Below are 19,341 nucleotides of genomic sequence, written 5' to 3'. Positions count from 1 at the left end.
GTAGACATTATATCTTATTTGACTGGCTTTCCTCCAGAAGTTTCTAATTATTAAAAAAAAAAAAAAAAGGAAGTACCTTTGCTCAGACTCTTAGTTCAAATGAAGTTAACGACCTGTCTCTCCATTCCGTTTGCTTTTCTTCCTGCATCAGTCACACTGGCCTTCCTGATGTCCTGAAACACTCCAGATCTGCTCCCATTTACAGGTGTTGTTGTTGTTGTTGTTGTTGTTGTAATGTTTATTTATTTTTGAGAGAAGAGAGAGCACTCTAGTAGGGAAGGGGCAGGGAGAGAGAGAGAGACAAAGGATCCCAAGCGGGCTCTGTGTTGACAGCAGAGAGCCCAATGGGGCGTGAGATCTTGACCTAAACCAAAGTCAGGCGCTTAACTGACTGAGCCACCAAAGTGCCCTGAAAGGTTTTTATCTTTACTCTTTCTTATTCCGCATTCCAAGGTTGCCCTTCTCAGATGTATTTGCCAACTCTTTCTTCTGCCTTCAGGCCATCTCATCAAGGGGCTTATTGCCCCTGACACCCCCTAATCCATTCACCTTGCTTTGCTCTTTTCCATAGCACTTATCACCATTTGATATATACGTATTTATTTATTGTTCAATTTCTTACAAGAATCTAAGCTCCCCAAGGTCAGGGACTTTTGTGTGTTCCCTTCCTTATCACAAGTGCCCAGCATGAACTAAGCACCCAATAAACAATCACTCTATCCAGGAATGGAACCAATGATCACTTAAAAAATAATTTTTTTTTTACTTTAAAGCCAATAAATATTTAGAAGTAGATTAAAGGAAAAAAGCGGCATTTTCTACTCTTCAGTATTTCAAGGAAAAATTGGCATTGCAATAGGGGGTAACAAAATTCAACAGAATGATAAATAAGGTCATGCTGAGAAACACTGAAAATTTAAAGTTAGTCATAGGAGCCTTATTCTTCTCTCTCCAGAGATCTGAAGAGTGTTGCCGGCAGGATTCCCCATGCCAGCCGTAATAACAGTGACACGCAAACCCGTTCTTCATGACCTTTACTGTCTTCAGTTTATCGGCTGGAGAAACGACGAATCTGAAACTCTTATTTAGGATGTATTTCTTAGCGCTGCTTTCAGGCATATGCAGATAGGCGGAGGACTCAGGTGCTTTTCGGACACACCTTCCATTATTGTTACATAGGCTTTGACTGCAGAATTTGGCTGCAGATGTCACATTAACTGCATAATGGCCCAATGGCCCTTGGATAGACTTTTGCACGGTTAAGCAGGCCTTCTGTAACAAAACAGAGATGCATTTAGATCACTCTTGAAATGTGGTTCTTTTATACAGGTGGTATTAATACTTGGAGTTTTGTATTTGGCAAGGCTGAGGAGGAAGATCATCAGCATTAATATGGTATGGTTATTTTAAATTTAACTTTAATTGTGAAATATCTTCAACACTGATACTTAATATGCAGAAACATTGTAGGTCAGACTTTGCTAAGACTGCGTATAGCTATACCCTCGCTGGAAGCATTCACCCCATCTCCTTGCTTTAAATAGAACTCCAGATGTGTCTCTCCCAGGCTTTATCCCTGAACCAATTGCATCGCCACCTACTGATGTGACGTCTCCACCTGCATGTCTCACAAGCATCTCAAACTTAACACATTCCAATCTGATCTCCTGATCCTCTTCCCAGACTGCAACTCTGGCGGCCTTCCCCATCTGAGCATATGCCAGCCTCTGCTTTCCAATGCCTGAGGAGCAGAGCCCTGGGGGTGCAAGTTGCGTGCAAGGCGGGAGGGTGTCTCTAACCAAACGCCAGCGACCCCTTATGCAAGAAAGAGCCAGTACCTATGCGGCAGTTGTTTGGGAAGAACTTCAAAAGACAAAAATCATCATAAATGCCCCAAATCAATAAAAATTACATTGCCCACTTTGTCTCCGTTCTGACCCAGTCTCCCACACCCATCTTTAAAGCAAATGAACAAAGAACTTGCCCCATACTTCTCTTCCCCATACCTAAGACCTAAGCTTGCGGTGTGGGGAGGAGGTGCAGGAAATGTTTACCCACATAATAATAGCAAACATGTACTTGGCACGTACCGTGTGAGACATATACTATTATTTCCCCCATTTTACAGATAAAGAAATTGTAAAGTCGATGACTTGCTCAAGTTCACATGGCTAGTAAGTGACAAAACATGAGCCCTGGACCCCAAACGACCCAACTTCACGCCTCCTGCTCTTAACAGCCCCATTGTCCTAACTCATCCCATCCCAAATGATGTTTGGCTTTTATATGTTGGAGACTAGATGTTTTAATAACCGAAAATGAGAGTATCTGTTAATACCTGGAAGTGAGGAAAAGCTATGGTTCAGAATTTTCACTTAGGCAATGTGACAGGCGAACAATAGACCATGCGAAAAGTCGGTTGTGAAAAATAATAGTTATTTTGTGTATGCATTACTAACAAGAGCAGATTGTTAATATAATACATATATTTTTCCTCCCACGAGCGTTTCTATCATGGATAATCAGGCAATAAAATACCATTTTTAGAAAAATCTATCCTCTTTAGTATGGATGAAAAATACTTATTTTTTAAATTTATTATTTATATCTTTCTCACATATAGATTGTATCATTGCATCTACTGATCCCTGCAGAGTAGGCTTTATTTCAGTATCTTTTTTTTTTAATGTTTATTTATTTTTGAGAGAGAGAGAGAGACAGAGTGTGAGCAGGGGAGGAGCAGACAGACAGGGAGACACAGAATCCAAAGCAGGCTCCAGGCTCTGAGCTGTCAGCACAGAGCCCCATGTGGGGCTCGAATCCACCAGCCGTGAGATCATGACCTGAGCTAAAGTCGGACGCCCAACCGACTGAGCCGCCCAGGTGCCCCTCTTTTTTTTTTTTCTTTTTAAGATGGAGAAACTGAGACTCAGGTGAATTAACTTGCCTAAGATTATACTTCTAGAATGTAAAAATAGAATTCTCCTTTAGGGCTGTCTGATTTAAAAAGGTATGCTCTTTTCACACTACGACTTACCACGGTGGCTGCTACAGAGTAGGTGTTCAAACAATGTTCGTCCCCATACTCTTTGAACTTCATTAGAGTCGTCTGAGCAAATAACCATTCGGCTCTAACGTGAAAAATTAAAACAAAAACAATATCTAGAAAATGTTCAAGATGCTGACGGAGAAATCACTGCTTACCTTTGAATCAGAGTATTCGTATCCTCCCCACAGTATTATTCCTGCCGCTCCCAATGCGGCACTCTCGCCAATTGTATGTACTAAATCTTCCTAAAAAAGAGAAGTATCACAAGTAGTTTCTGCCAAACTTAGTCATTGACATTTCAGATATAAGACTTAACTCATCAATTGTGGTAAAAAACACATCGATAATATTATCCTTGTTTCTGAAACAAAGCACTGTAGAGAATTATTAGAAAAGGCGATTCTGCCTTGGTGACTTTCTTTTATTTGATAAATATTTATGATGTTCCAGACAATATACTAGACACTGAGAATGTAAAAATGGAACGGATTCTAGTTCCTGTCCTCAAGGAAGCACTTTAGTGTGATGGTTAAGACAGACATAAAGACAACTAATTATAGGGGCGCCTGGGTGGCGCAGTCGGTTGGGCGTCCGACTTCAGCCAGGTCACGATCTCGTGGTCAGTGGGTTCGAGCCCCGCGTCAGGCTCTGGGCTGATGGCTCAGAGCCTGGAGCCTGTTTCCGATTCTGTGTCTCCCTCTCTCTCTGCCCCTCCCCCGTTCATGCTCTGTCTCTCTCTGTCCCAAAAATAAATAAAACGTTGAAAAAGAAAAAAAAATTAAAAAAAAAAAGACAACTAATTATAATTTGCTGGAACTCTCAACTCTGATGTTATACTACCTCTAACCACTGAACAATAATAATTTTTAAAAAAAAGAACAAAGTTTGCTGTGATAAAAAAATCAAGTAAGTATAGTATAACAAATTAAGTTCTATATTGGCCTATTAGACATATAGATTAGAGGTACTGCTTAATGCTACATAGAAGAGTCTGGAAAAGCTTTCTTCAGGAGGTGAGATTTCAGATATGTCTTTTGAAATGAGTACAAATTCATAAGATAGATTAGAGAGAGCAGAATTTGATGTACAGTAGAAGAATAAGGGCAGAGGTTCACATGTAGAAAAGAAACATAGTCTGCCCAGAGAACTGCTGTAACTCCTGTGGTAAAGCACAGGGGACTGGGGAAGAAGGGAAGGCATCCGAATCTTTGTATATAAATAGGATCTAAATACAAAGTCTTTTAGGCTATTTTGAATTTTTAGGACTTGACTACAAAAAAAGTTTTAGTACTGGAAAGCCACCAATTTGCAACTTTGATAGATGCTTTTGGCTGTCACATAACACATGTATTGGAAGGGGAAGCCAAGAAGATAGCAAGGGGCATCCATTAGGAGATGATGGACACTGCTCAATGAGAAATGATGAGGGTCTCAACAAAGGCCATGTCGGTCCTTGCAAAGCAGAGGGGCAGACTGAAGAGTGATTTGGATGGATACCTATTAGATAATGAAAAGACAAAGGAGCTTGACTCTCAAGCTGGGTGACTAAGTAGATTATAATTCACCAAGACAAGAAACGGAGGAGGTTATGTTCATGTTTATAGACCAAGAGCAAAGGAACGGGGAATAAAGGAGGATGAAACAGAGAGATGATAGATGAAGGAACCTACATTCTTCCCTTCCCTCTGAGGTGTGGAGAGCCAGAGATCCAGTGCAAAGACACAGTATTCAAAAACAAGGTTGAGAAGGTGACCACGCCACAGCAAAACTTCCCTGCATTACGGAAAACCTCCAGTAACACTAGTGCTTGTGGTCTGCAATTTATCTAGGTAATACCAATAGAAAGGAAATCATCCTTCTATTATAATGCACTATTATACTAATACCACATTCCTTAAATATAAATCAAGTCGCTCACTTAAATTGAGACACCTCTGAAAGAATATATCAAGCAAAGCTGATATTTTAAATTATTTCATTGAAAGTTATGTTATGTAGACAATAGGTAAGAAAGACCCATCTCATTTTTTGATATGTGAAGGCAACAGGATAGGATTAAAATGCTTCAATATAGGGGGACCTGTGTGGCTCAGTCGGTTGAGTGTCCAACTCTTGATTTTGGCTCAGATCACAATCCCAGGGTGGTGGGATAGAGCCCTGCTTAAGATTCTCTCTCTCCCCATCTGCCCCCCCTCTATAGCTTTTGATGAGTCGAGTATGTGGTCTATTGATTTCCAAAGTAGAGCTCAGAGATGATACGTAGCCATAATTTATGGCAGATGTCTAATAGTACAAAAATGGGGCAGTTATGAAAAAGACTTTTATTAAAATGTGGTTCATCTCATTCTCTCATTTTCTATCAAGAGAAACTATCTCACTGTATGGACTATTATCAGTTTCTACTGTTATTATTATTAATAACATATCATGTCTGACACATTGTAGACACTCAATAAGTAATTTTGGAATGAACAAATGTAACCTAGTCTTTTCCCAAAAGGATTTGAGAAAGTGACATGATTCGAAAGATCTGTTACTTGAGGAATATCTTATCAAGAAGACTGCTAGGTATGAGTGATGTCTTCAAATACCTGAAGAACTGACTTTTCAAAGAAGGATTTGATTTATTCTAGGTTACACCAGAAGGTAGAATTAGACTTAATGATGTGAATTATCCAGGGGCAGAGTAGACTCAACATACTCAAGAACTTTTTGGGAATTAACATCGTCCCAAAATGGCAATTTTTCTTCTGGAATAGGGAGAGCCCATCAAAAAGTATTGAAGCAGAGGCCAGATAAGAAAGAATCCATGTTTGGGTCAGAGGTGGATTAGATAACTCTGAAATCTCCCAACTTTTTGTCAACACGCTAATACTCTTTTCCTCCTAAACATATTGAATAAACAACCCATTACTGAGTAATCCTCAACGATATAAATGTCAAGTCTAATCAATAGCGTTTGGGTCAATAGATTTTATTCTAAAATATTTGAGGAATAATTGATACTGCTTTTAAATGCCCTCATCTCAAACATAAGTGGTCTAATAAGATGAGCTGTGTATTGTCTGTCCAATGGCCCTGTGTCTGTGTTGGGCACTGGAATCACAGAAATGTGAGCCACAGGTATGGATGGAGATTTAAGGGTTTTTTTATCTAGTCATCTACCCAGTGATTGAATCCCTACAATAATGTCCTATCTAAATGACAATCTAGCTAAAGCTTGAACACTTCCAAGTGTCTGCAAATTCATTATCTTCCAAACAAGCTCATTCCCACCTCTTTGTTCTTCCTACTTTGTGTTATTTCTAAGGCAATGTCTGTTTGCATAAACCACTTTTAATGCCTTGATATTAGCCACTAGATCACATTGTAGTCTCTTAAATATAAAATTAATAGAATCTATGTTATTTTCGGTGAACTTAATTAAAACATAAAAATGAAATATAACAAAAACTATAATTGATTAATACTTTACCCAAGCTTTATTCTATACCTTTTAGATTTGCAAAATTGGTGCTACTCTTTTTTATTAAAAAGCTGATTCTGAAATTGCTCCAGGGTTAAAATTAATCTGTTACATCATGTAACTCAAGCTTGACAACTATTCTACAGGAAAACCCTGAAAATGCTAAGCTGATAAGAGTCATCATCCAAAAAACTAGGTAAACATCATGGGGCACCTGGGTAGCTCAGTTGGTTAAGTGTCAGACTTCAGTTCAGATCATGATCTCACAGTTAGTGAGCCTGAGCCCCACATCGGCTCTCTGCTATCAGCATAGAGCCTTCTTTGGATCCTCTCTCTGCCCCCTGCCTCCCTCTCCCTGCCCCCTGCCTCCCTCAAAAATAAATAAACATTTGAAAATACATACATACATACATACACACATAAAAACTAAGTAAACATCTAATTGTCAGTGATATTGTTTCAGAACTGGATTGACATTTGAAGAAATACGTACCTTTAATAATAAAATAGTGTTCTATTATTAAGGGTAAATAATTACCCTAAAACATTTTTTTCACAGATTTTGTATACTCATTGTACCAAATTTCCATTTTTTAGGTGAGTGACTACTTTTTCTTACCTGTGACAAAGCTTCAAGACTATGCAAATAAAATGGTCTGGAAAAAATAAAAACTGGCAAAATATAGTCATGTCTAGCCATCTCAGAGATCCTTATGGCTTCCCTAACTCGATAATGAACAAATTTCAAAGCATTTAAACTTGACTTCAATATTTTATCCAAATATATTGACGTATAAAGTGCTGTACTTTTTTCCCATAGCCACTGGAGTTGGTCATTGCGGGAAATTTCATCATTTGGGCATTTACCTGTGTAGATCTGTGGGTTTGTCCTATAATCATAATTGTAGCAGTCTGGGTAGAGATAAAAGCCCCATAAACACTTTGGTCTCATTTCTAAAGCCAATGTGAGAGTGGTGTTCATAAAACTCCTTCCAGCACTTTCGAATTCCTGTTGGGCAATTGTTTTCACTTTCATTTCTGACCAATCAGGATGGTGGTTTCTAGTGAAGGCTAAGGAGTGGTTTTTATATATTATTCTCTTGCCCCAATTTCTATCCCATTGGGGTTTCCAGCTTTCCCAGTCAATGACAACAAGACCTTCCGATCTCCACCAAGAGACAACTTTTGCAATGTCATCAGCTGTCTTCCTGAGGTGTTTAGAAAGACTCATATTCTGTGGTATCCCTCCATTAAAGGATTTTCCATCTTGAGAGAAATAAGGATAATACCCTAATTCATTTGGATAAAATATGGCAATTGTTGACCCCCTCTGAGTCTCTACAGGATTTGCTATAATATTAAATAATGGGAGATTCAAATCCACGTTGAAGAAATGTTGACACTGCATCGTTGGGGCAGCCCAGAACATGTTGAAAGGTTGGTTCTTGATCACTGGGGGCAGTACTGGTTTGAGGACTGAATGAGTGAACTTGATCAAGGGCAACAGCACTCCCGACCATGCCATCCACAGGTTATACATGGCTTGTAGTTTTCACCATTACAGCAGTCTCCTTAAAAACAAGAAGAGGAAAAAAATCAGACACAATGGAGTCAAATGTCCTTTTAGTTTTACACTACACAGGGAGTAGCAAATGAAGTAAACTCACAATGGTGTTCAAGCTGTTCTTTAAATGGTAGAACAATTTCTTTTTAAGACTTATAAGGTTTATTGCTCTCTAGGATTAATTTATAGTTTCATTTGAACCAAGGGAAGAAAAATGAGGCTTTTTTTAAAAAAAACACTGAAAACATGAAAACAAAATCCAGTGAATAAACACTAAAGTAAAAGTTTTCACACATATTCTCAGCTATGCCAACTCTACATGCTAGATGTTCTGGCTTTAATTTCCTATTATTCTGACTACATTGATCTACTCCATCCTGTACAGACATAACTTTGGTTGTAAGGGGAACTAGGAATGGATTGCCCTATCTCCTTATTGATTACTGGCAAAGTGACCAAGGGCATGCCCTGTTGAAAATTAACAAATGTTGATATTTTAACAAATATTAACTAGAATATAAGAAATAACAAATGATACCAGCAGTAAGCAATACCTTGCTTGCTATTGGAAATGCACTGGCCTCAAAGATGTGTTTGTCCGTTTATCCATTGGTTTTGCTTCATTTTGTCTATTTGTAAAAGATAGCAATCACCTTTGGAATTAGCATAGGCTAAAATAGAAAACATACATGGCATTTACCTGCTGTTGATTATGGATTCGGTGCTATCTTCTCTCAGGTATATAAAGAAGCCTAAAAACCTATTAGTTCTTTAACTTCATGGTTTTCTCTTGAAGAAATTGGGCTGTATTTTCACCAGTTAAATCTCAAATGAAACCTGGCTCTCTAAACCCCTTCTAAATAGTCAGTTGACCAAAAACTGCCAAAGAATCTTCCCAGAATACAAGGACTGCCTAATAAATGATGCATTCCAGCCAATGAGATCTCATTCTGCAAGCAGCAGAGTTGAAGTTACATATCCAAATTATTTTATCATGTACATATTTTTTTATATAAAGGAATCACAAATTTTTCTCTGATGTAATTAAACTCAGTATCTTTTTGAGAGTCGTATGTTACTTCTTGTGTAGTTCTTGCTGTCTTTATTTAATATATTAAATGCAAGAAATGTTACCAACCAAAATCATGTGTTAACTCATAAAATCGCACCCTAAGATTGTAAAGACTTTGGCATTATCTTGGTCCCTAGTATGCATTTTATAATGAACTTCTACTACAGTAACAAAATTATGCAATATTAAACAGGGTGAATTTTTAAATATAATTGTTTCTTCGTGATGCTTACTGAGATTTTATTCCATTTTCTAGCCATTTTTATTATTCAGAATATAAATCTGATCTAAATTTATTTATTTATTTATTTATTTATTTATTTATACATACATACATACATACATACACACGCATACACACACTTTGGGTTTTGTTCATTGAATCTGTAGGAGCGCTGACAACACAGACTCCATCTTTGGCCCGCCATCTTGTTCATGCCTAGGCAATGACCTCCCTTGGGGCTACGTGTTCCAGGCCCCATGGATGCTAATGTAAGCCCTGACTGGGATGTGGGAAGACTTGCTCTGATCTCCCCTTAAATGGTGCACAGAAGGCTCCTCCTTAGAGAATCAGTAGAAAGCCTATCATGCACAGGTGGTGCCACTTTAGATAATTACCTTTTGATCTCACCACCATGCCCCTCACTATAAAAGCCGTGGGTTAAGGTCTGGACTAGGTGGAGGATAGCTCGGATCCCGGGCTGCTCGGATCATTTTATGATCTAGGGGATTTTCTTGATTACAGATTTTAAGTGACAAAGGACATAACGGACAGGTTGGCCAGGTTCAGGGAGTGATGTGAATTTGGCTCTATGTGAAGGTACAGAGAGAAAAGTACAAGTGATAAAAATAACCTGGGAGTTGGGGTTTTATGCATCAAAGGCGTGGTGGAGTGAGTTCTGATGGACTCTTAAAGGGAAGTAAATAATCCGTTTTAATGGTAACCTACTTGTCATTGGTATCTTAGATTTTTGCAGTGAGAAGTATTAGGGGGACAGGGCATCATTTGCCAATAGCATTCAGAGTTCTGTGAGCCTCTTTTTCAATTCTGCCAAGAACTGTGTCAAAGGTGAGAAAGATGTGGTTTTATCATGCTTTTGTTATACATTTTCTTCCACTGAAATGTAAACTTATTAAGATGGTTCTAAATGTGTGTGTGTGTGTGTGTGTGTGTGTGTGTGTGTGTGTGTAAAGTCCAAATTCATGTGTGATTGGGGATTTCATTCTTTGCACTCAATGACAGAAAATCTTGTGGTTTTTTTAACATACGATAAAATCACCAGTCACTCTTTATTATGACAATGCATTATTAGGATCCAGTAAAAAAAATCTCTTTGGGGTTTACAACTTCAACAAGTTTAGGGGCGCCTGGCTGGCTTAGTTGGAAGAGTATGTGACTCTTGATCTCCAGGTTGTGAGTTTGAGCCCCACGCTGAGTGTAGAGATTACTTTAAATAGGTAGATAGATAGATAGATAGGTAAATAAATAAATGAACTAAAAACTTAAAAACAACAAGGTTTTATACCTATACTATAGAGCCTCTTAAAATATGTTGTGGGGGATTCCAAGCAAAGATGAAATTTTCTCGCAAGCCAGGGTCTTGTTGGCCTGATAATTGGAGCCCTGTTGAAGGCATTCAAATTGGTTTTGTGTTTTTGCTTTTGTTTTACCTGCAGGTTATTTATGGTTTTTATTTTCTCAGAGAAATAGTAATAGTTTTCCAAAAAAGAAAGAGGATGATTAAATCAGATTAGACTCACTAGAGTGTTTTGCTCAAATTCACCTGTATTTCCAATTTTGAATAAAACAACAAGCTAGGTCAATTTCAAATTATTTAAATATCTGTACCCAAAGAAAAGGAAGTAACAAAAATTCTCTAAAAAGCTTATGAGGTTTTATAATTTTTCCAGAAATAAGTAGGGAAATTGCTTTTTATCATATAGGCTTTAAATTTGGGGAAAAGAAATTATATGAACTGTTAAGAGGTAAACTGAGGCATATTAAATAGTTTGAGTTTATTTGAGCAAAAGCCAATTTGAATGGGGCAGCACCAAGCCAGAAGTGCTTAGGGAGAAGTCTACTGACAGGAGCTCTGGTAGAGACTTTTATAGGGAAAAGGTGAAAGCAAAGCAAGACAATTATTTTTTTTAATGTTTATTTATTTTTGAGAGAGAGAGAGAGAGAGCCAGAGCATGAGAGGGAGTGGGGGGGGGTGCAAAGAGAGAGGGAGACATGGAATCATGAAGCAGGCTCCAGGCTCTGAGCTTTCAGCACAGAGCCCGATGTGAGGCTGGAACTCAGAGACCTTGAGATCATGACCTGAGCCAAAGTCGGATGTTTAATGGACTGAGCTACCCAGGAGCCCCAGAGCAAGGCAATTATTGATTGGCTATAGCTTAAAGGTCTAGCTGGCTGTAATGTGTTTGTCTTTAGGTCTCAATTTTGTTATCTTGAGGCGTTAGATTTTGGTTTGCTTGGCCCGTAGGCCACCACAGCTTTAGAGCCACTTTAGAACCACACTAATATTATTCTCCCACCAAAATGTCCAGGGGCAGAGGTACATATAGAACAGCCATAGGACCACCAACTAAAGGAGTGCCTATGAAATAGCTGGACCAACTTTGTCCCTTCCCATTTCTTAAACACAAGGAGCACTTGGCTGAGGCTTTTAAACCAAACTGAAGCCTTGAGAACTGGTCTCTAAAAAACGCTGGGTGGAAAGCTCCAGCCCTCTGAGCACAGTGGCCGGTTCCCAGGTCACCAGCCCCTTTCCAGAGGTGCGTCTGAGGTCACCTCATTGACATAACAAGAGACACCTTTATCCCTCTGGGGGTGGGGGGGGGACTTCAAGGGTTTTACTTATTTATTTTTTGAGAGAGAGTGAGTACACCAGCAGGAGTGGGGGAAGGGCTGAGAGGAAGAGAAAGGATACCAGCCGGCTCCTCTCTGTCAGTTGTGGGACCCTTAACCGGCTGAGCCACCCAGGCACCCCAAGAAATTGCAAGGGTTTTAGGAGCTCTGTAACAAAAACAGGATGAAGATCAAACATATATTTCTTATTATAAATCATAACATCATAGGTGGGTGCATATTTTGGATTGGGGCTGAGTCTTCCCGGTTTTTGTTCTTTTTATATAACAACCCTCTTTATCTTTTTTAATACTCTTTGTCAGGAGGCCTAGTTTCATATTAATATGGCTAGTCCAGCTTTCTTCTGCTTACTGTTCTCAAAGTACTATATCTTCTCCCTTCCTCTTACTTCCAGTCTTTCTGCGTCTTTTTACTTAAAAGGTTTCTCCCAGGGGTGTCTGGGTGACTCAGTCAGTTCAGCACCTAAGTCTGGATTTCAGCTCAGGTCATGATGTCATGGTCGTGACGGAGCCACGCATCTGGCTCTGTGCTGAGTGTGGAGACTGCTTAAGATTTTCTCCTCACCCTCTGCCCTCTCCTGCTCTGGTGCACGCTCCTGCTTGCGCTCCCCCCCCCCCCCCCACCGCCCGTCTCTCCCTCTCTCTCAAATTAATTAATTAATTTAATTAAATGTTTCTCCTGCAGGCAGCATGCAGTTGAGACTTGTTTTAACCCAGTCTGACAACATCTGCCTTTTAACTGGTGTGTTTAGTGAGGAGGGAGCCTGAGGCGAGCTGACAGGCCACAAACGCCCCCACCCCCAGGTGGGAGGTGTGTTGATATTCCTCGGGCACTCCTGGCTGCCCAAGAACAAAGGAAAAGGGGGAAAACAAACCTTTAACTGATAGAGATCTCAGTCTGCAGGACCTGTTTCGACCACCCCTCCATAATGATGTGGGAAACAAAGGCAGGAGGAAATGTTAGAATTAAATCTCCTTAGAACCTGTGGCCCATTGACAAATACTTGAGGCTGGCAGAGTAAAAAGTTTCTCCAGGAACTCCCTGCTGTCTTAATGCTAATGCTTTGCTAGAGGGAAAAACAACCTTAGCTTGACAATAGCTAGGCCTCCAGTACCTTGGGAATCTTCCTTAGCATATTAAAATCTCACTGGAAACTTCTGAACTTTTCCTCCCCTAACCCCATAGTATATAACCAGTCTCTCCTCATGGTCCCAGGACAGCTCTTTCTGCCCACGGATCCTGTCCCTGTGCTTCAATAAAATCACCCTTTTGCACCAAAGACGTCTTCGAGAATTCTTTCTCGGTCATCGGCTCCAGACCCCACAAACTCCATTATCACCCCAAAACCTCATCATTTAGCCCATTTGCACAAAATGTAATTATCAATATAGTTGATTTAAGCCTCTGATATTGCTACTTGCTTTCCTTTTATATCTTATCTTTTTTATCTGTTATGACTTTCTTGCCTTCTTTTGGGTTTCTTTAATATTTTTTGTCGTTCCATTTCATCTACTGGCTTAACTGTATTTCTTTTTATTATATTGCTAATGTTTTGATATGCCCCGATTCGAGAGACCCCCCCCCCCGAAAACAAACCACCAGAGTCCAGAGTCAAAGCCAAGCAGCAAGGGTCGTTTATTGCAGGTTCAAACCCCGTCCTCCGCGCACTCATTGCCGGTGACGCTAAGAGGCCCCGAGCGAGGACCTTACAGCTTCTTTTATAGACAGGCACAAACAAGTTAGGGATTTTTTTTGCGGTTACAGAGCTGTTATTGGTTGACATTTAAATTTGAGCACTCAGCAGAACTTGATTGGTTCCCGCCTTTTTTTCAAACCACTCAGCAGAACTTGATTGGTTCCCGCCTTTAGGTCAGACCACAACCGGGCACGCCCTGGCTGGTTTCGGGAATGGCGGGGGGGGGGGGGGGGGGGGGGGGGGGGTCTTTTCTTTGCAGTTGTAAGTACACCTGGTAATTTTTCTCTTAGTCTCTCAGTTTGTTCTAAGACTAACATTAGGATCACTTACCTCATCAGTGTCTATTTACTATCGATATTGTCGCTATTCACACTTTACATTTTACACCCAACAGTTTGTTTCCCATTTTTCAATTATCACTTTCCACTTGACATTTTACATTCCCCGCTTCACAAATGTAATAACCTTACAACAGTGCAATTCCATTTACTCCCCTGCTTTTACAGACCTAATAATTGGAAAGGAGAAAGTGAAACCGCCACACTCAGACATTATTGCTTATATAGAAAACTCAAAAGGGTATATAAATTATTGAAAAAATAGAGCTTATCAGGTAGCTGGATATAAGATTAATATATAAGTCAGAGGTATTTCTATTCACCAGCAAGAAACAGCTAGAAAACATAATTAAAGAGAAGATTCAAAACTTGTGCAAGACTGCTATGAAGGAAAGTTATTTATCTTCACTAAAATATATTATAGGAGACCCAAATAAATGGACTTATGATTTCTCTACTCTTGCCCCTTTCCATAGGTGCATCCAAAGTCATTGTGTGATCCTGTGCTCTCATTGACTCCTGCCTTCAGGAGCCTGCATGTTCTGGATACAAGAGCTGTGAGGTAAGAGGAAGCACTGTTTCCTCCCGCTGTAGGACCTACAATTCTCCTGTGGAATTCAGGCAAGCTTCTCAGCTACCTGGGGAGAGATAAAAGGAACAGTATTTAGTGGTCTGGAGTAGACTGCTGGCCACACAGAAAAGAGCAGGGGCAAAAAACCTTGAGCAAACTGACACAATAAGTCATAAAGTAAAAGCAGATGACCTTGAACAGAAGGAGTGCAGAGTGCTGATTATATGAGAATCTTGTCCCTTCCTCTAGGAAGCCACAGGTAAAAATTGGAGAGGGCAATCAGTGTGAAATGTTGATCATCTACATGAGAGATCGGAGCATTGGCATTTTTCTGTATTATTTCACATGTGAAACATTTATCCTCAGTGGTGGATGAAGTCAGGAAAAATATGCATATAACCCTACTCATGCATTTCTTTAGAGAAACAATGTCATGTCATATATGCCATTTATTTCTGTGCTTTATTCATGCCAGGTAGGTGGTGGCTTGTGAGGATAATCAGCTAGTTATAGAGAAGGAAAAGCTATATTGTCTTAACATGTGTATAGTATAGTAGGAGTAAATTATGACCTATAGTATGAGGATAAGATGATTATATAAATAACCTACAAATTATGTGGAAGAAAATCAGTTTTGAATTGAGTCATACCCGGAATGCCATGTGAGTTCAAAACATGAAGACATCAAATGTGGTTTAAAAAATCTGAATAAGCTTGGAGCTGGAGGTGATATTTAAGGCTTAACTTACCAGAAGAATTTAGCAGGCTGAAATTGTAAAGGGAGTCCGGATGGAGGGGATGGCAAAAAGAAAGACACAGTGGAAGAGAGACAAAAGGCATATATAAATGGTAACAGACATTGCATCATTTTGAACTATAGATATCTCAGGTTGGTGACATCTAGCAGGCAGTTGGGAATTTTTCTATTGGTGTAGAATTGGGAATCTTCTGTGTTGAGGTGGTAGTGAGGAGAGAAATCTCTACAGGAAAGAGAGGAGACCTGAAGATAGGATTTTGAGGATCACCTCAAAATCGAAGGAGAGAAAATATCCAACAACAGAAAGAAAAAATAAAAAGGACGATACCGCAGACCTAAAGATGAGGGGCCAGAAGCATTTAAGGAAGGTGATGAGCTGTGGAAGATGAATACCAAGAAAAGGCAACTTGCTGGGGGAGTTAGATGCTGACTAGTTTCAAACTATGCAGGGGCTTCTGACTAAATCAATTGAGTGGAGGCATATTGTTCCTTAGACTCAAGGTCAGTCTCTCTGTGCCCTCTTGGTACCTCTTGCTCAAGCTCCATCAGCTGGAGTGGAGGGAGGATTCCTTCTCAAGAAGGAAAGCTCGAATGGTACCAACTTCTCAACTTCGGGCTGCTCAAATGAATTTATTCCTGAAGAGCTAAAGGAAGAGACTGACACTCGATTCAGAGTCCTAGTACTTGATGTCTTCTAGTCCTGAAATAAGAGCAAGTCGGTTTTGACAGATTTAAGAGAGAGGCGTAATATAGCAATAAACAATTGTAGACATTTCTTAATCCAAAAGATATATATTTGGAATAGCACTGAATCTTTCATGATTATTTATTAAGCCATCTCACTTTTTCAAGCAGTTGAAAACAGGTATTTGTTAATATTTAGTGTTGCCTTTAGTGTGTCTTTTGATTCTGTCTTTAACATTAAAGGTTCAGTATCAGAGAAAGATCTATAGGGTACTCAAAAGTAACACACTTAAGCTCTACTCTTTTACAGGGAAGTCTTTAAAAAAAGAAAAAAACAAAACAATCTTCCCAACCTAGGCTCCACAATCTGGGTTACATTTTAAATTTTAGATTAATAAGATGGGGTGCCCAGCTAGCACAGTCCATGGAACGTGCAACCCTTGATCTCGGAGTTGTAAGTCTGAGCCCCACGTTGGGCACAGAGATTGCTTAAAAAAATAAAATCTTTTTAAAAATGTAGATTAATAATAAATGTAGCTCAAGAATACACAAAATAAAGTAGATGAAACTTGATGTGTTGCCTAAATCAAAAAGGTAGTGGATGCAAAAAGTAAGAGTTCAATTTAAATTTAATTAAACAGAGGATTCTCCGAAACAGAGAAGGTGTTTGGTGATGTGTAAAAATAGGAAAGCTTTCCTTTAAAAAGAACATATTACCTGAACATATGAAAAGGTTTACAGTAGAGGGAGTTGTGGTGAAGAGAGGGATATACTTAAATTTAGTTTTTCCAAAAGTCCATATGGACATTTAAAATTAGAATTATCAAGCAAAATATATATATATTATTTTTATATAATGTCAGAAACTTCTGCAACAAGCATCTGGAGAAATCTTTATTTTTAGAAGTTTCGAACATTACACTGGTTGCTTTGGCAGTAGTCATACGTGGAAATTACATGCTCAGTTTTCCTCTCCCAAACTCATCAATCAGCAAAATCATTCCCCATCCCCTGGGGAGGGATAAGAGAAGAGGCAGAAAGAGAGAAAAGTGTTTCTCCCATACTATTCTGGAAATTCCTTCCCCTCAAGGATACAAAATGCTGGGGGGAAAAAAGTGCTCCCCTAACACCTCGTCTATAGGGTGACCTGTTTGTTGGGGACAGTCACAGTTTATACCCACTGTCCTCAGGCGATCATTAGTAGTGACACCTTTTAATTCTCAAAATGGCCCAATTTAGACAATAAATTATATGGACACTCTACATATGTAGCAATTACCCAGTGTAAATTCAAGAGACCCATAAATTTCCCAGACTATACTTTCAAGGATCATTTCTACAGTTTGTTACTAGAGAAGTTTCTCTGAAAGTATAGAGCTCCGGAAACCACCAGCAGGGGACACAGCAATCTCTCCTGAGCATAGAGCCGATTCTCGGTGTTTCTGCAACTGCCATTCACCATTGATACTGGTTCTTTTCTTCTTTGGGAGAGCAAGAGGGAGAGGATGCAGTCTGAAGAAAGAAAGAGACAGAGAGAGAGGAAGGAAGGAAGAAGTTTTATAATACTTTCTGCTGAGCCTACAAAATGGAGAAATATGAAATCACAAAAAAATATAAAATCAAACATGCAATAAAATTGACGACATCAATTAGATTTGATAGTATGATTAACTTCATATATGAGTTAGTTTAAACTGCTTAGAAATAAGCAGTTTTTGTATATTTTTAAATTTTAATTGTAGAATTGTTAGCCATCTTCATTCAACCGATTGGTACTTCTTTATTCATTCTTCCCATGAGAGAAAGGCCTCACACAATCATGAGTTCAAGCTAATGAGTGCACTGGAATACTTCATCTATTTTTGAGAGAATATTAAGGTCCACAGATAGAAAATAGACCAAAATCCCTTTTCTGGGTTAATAATTCCCAATGCTATTTCCATCCCTCCTCAGTTCCACTTAACTTTGAGAAGGTTTTAAAAATTTAGTTTTAAAAAATATTCCTTGGTTTTATGAATTTTTTTCAAGTGCAGGGGCACCCAGCTGACTCAGTCAGTAGTGCTAATGATTCCTGATCTCAGGGTTGCAAGTTCTAGCCCCACATTGGGCATAGAGATTGCTTAAATTTTTTTTTTCAAGTGCCTCAGTATGGAAGCCAGAAATGAATGAGAAATAATATGAATAAATATCATAATTGATTATATTCTTATGAGTCAACAAGGGATAAGGAAATAAGGGTGTGTAAAGGAAGATTAGTGAAGCCCATTTTTCAAGGAGTTTATAATCTAGTGGATGAAATAGGCATAGAGAACAATGTGGCATAATAAATTATATTTCAAAATAACATTGAGGGACAATTGGGTGGCTCAGTCAGCTGAGCATCTGACTTCAGCTCAGGTCATGATCTCATGATCTCATGGTTCATGAGTTCAAGTCCAGCACCAGTCTCACTACAGTCAGTGCAGAGCCTGCTTCAGATCCTCTGTCCCCTCTCTCTGTGCCCTCCCCCCTTAAATAAAATAAACATTTACTTATTTATTTATTTTAATGTTTATTTATTTTTGAGAGAGAGAGAGAGGGAGAGAGAGGGAGACACAGAATCTGAACCAGGCTCCAGGCTCTGAGCTGTCAGCACAGAGCCTGATGTGGGGCTTAAACTCATGAATCATGAGATCATGACCTGAACTGAAGTCGGACCCTTAACCAGCTAAGCCACCCAGGAGCCCCAATAAACATTAAAAAAAAAGTAACATTGAGATTTAAAGTGGGTGAATATTACACTAGAAAGAATTTTTTAAATGCAGAGAACTGGAGTGACTACATTCTAATTAAATCATAACAGATAAGACTTATTTGATTTTTTAAAAGCTTTTTTTTAAAATTTTTTTAACGTTTATTTATATTTGAGACAGACAGAGACAGAGCATGAACAGGGGAGGGGCAGAGAGAGAGAGGGAGACACAGAATCTGAAACGGGCTCCAGGCTCTGAGCTGTCAGCACAGAGCCCAAAGCAGGGCTCGAACTCACGGACCGTGAGATCATGACCTGAGCTGAAGTTGGACGCTTAACCAACTGAGCCACCCAGGTGCCCCATTATTTGATTTTTTAAGTACCAGAAGAAAGGAAACTTTTATTTTTATTTTATAATGAATTCACATACCAAAAAATGAATTGAGAAAAAAAAATTTCATATTAGAATTGAAGTCAAAGACAGACCTAGTTTAAAATGCAAGACATTCATTTGTAGAAAAATACGTCTGACAAAAAGAAC

At 39.1% G+C, this 19,341-nt stretch overlaps 1 protein-coding gene and 1 non-coding gene across 2 annotated transcripts; one reads left to right on the top strand and one right to left on the bottom strand.

Moving 5' to 3' along the window:
* Positions 1 to 825: 825 nt before the first annotated feature.
* Positions 826 to 8,055, bottom strand: LOC124523699 (hyaluronidase-4-like). The gene is made up of 3 exons (XM_047095531.1): positions 7,135 to 8,055; positions 3,205 to 3,294; positions 826 to 1,272 (listed from the first exon to the last, which is right to left on the bottom strand). The coding sequence occupies exons 1-3, from the start codon at positions 8,053 to 8,055 to the stop codon at positions 826 to 828; spliced, it is 1,458 nt and encodes a 485-aa protein (XP_046951487.1).
* Positions 8,056 to 17,380: 9,325 nt separating this feature from the next.
* LOC124525283 (small nucleolar RNA U3) lies at positions 17,381 to 17,585 on the top strand. The gene has a single exon (XR_006965478.1). It is a non-coding gene; the product is annotated as a small nucleolar RNA U3 (small nucleolar RNA).
* The last annotated feature ends 1,756 nt before the right edge of the window (positions 17,586 to 19,341 follow it).

This window comes from Lynx rufus, unplaced genomic scaffold (genome assembly GCF_022079265.1).
Source record: "Lynx rufus isolate CCGP_SWC_20201006 ecotype Redwood Valley unplaced genomic scaffold, mLynRuf1.p SCAF_4, whole genome shotgun sequence".
Classification (NCBI taxonomy): domain Eukaryota; kingdom Metazoa; phylum Chordata; class Mammalia; order Carnivora; family Felidae; genus Lynx; species Lynx rufus.
This window is presented reverse-complemented; position numbering and strand designations above follow the sequence as displayed.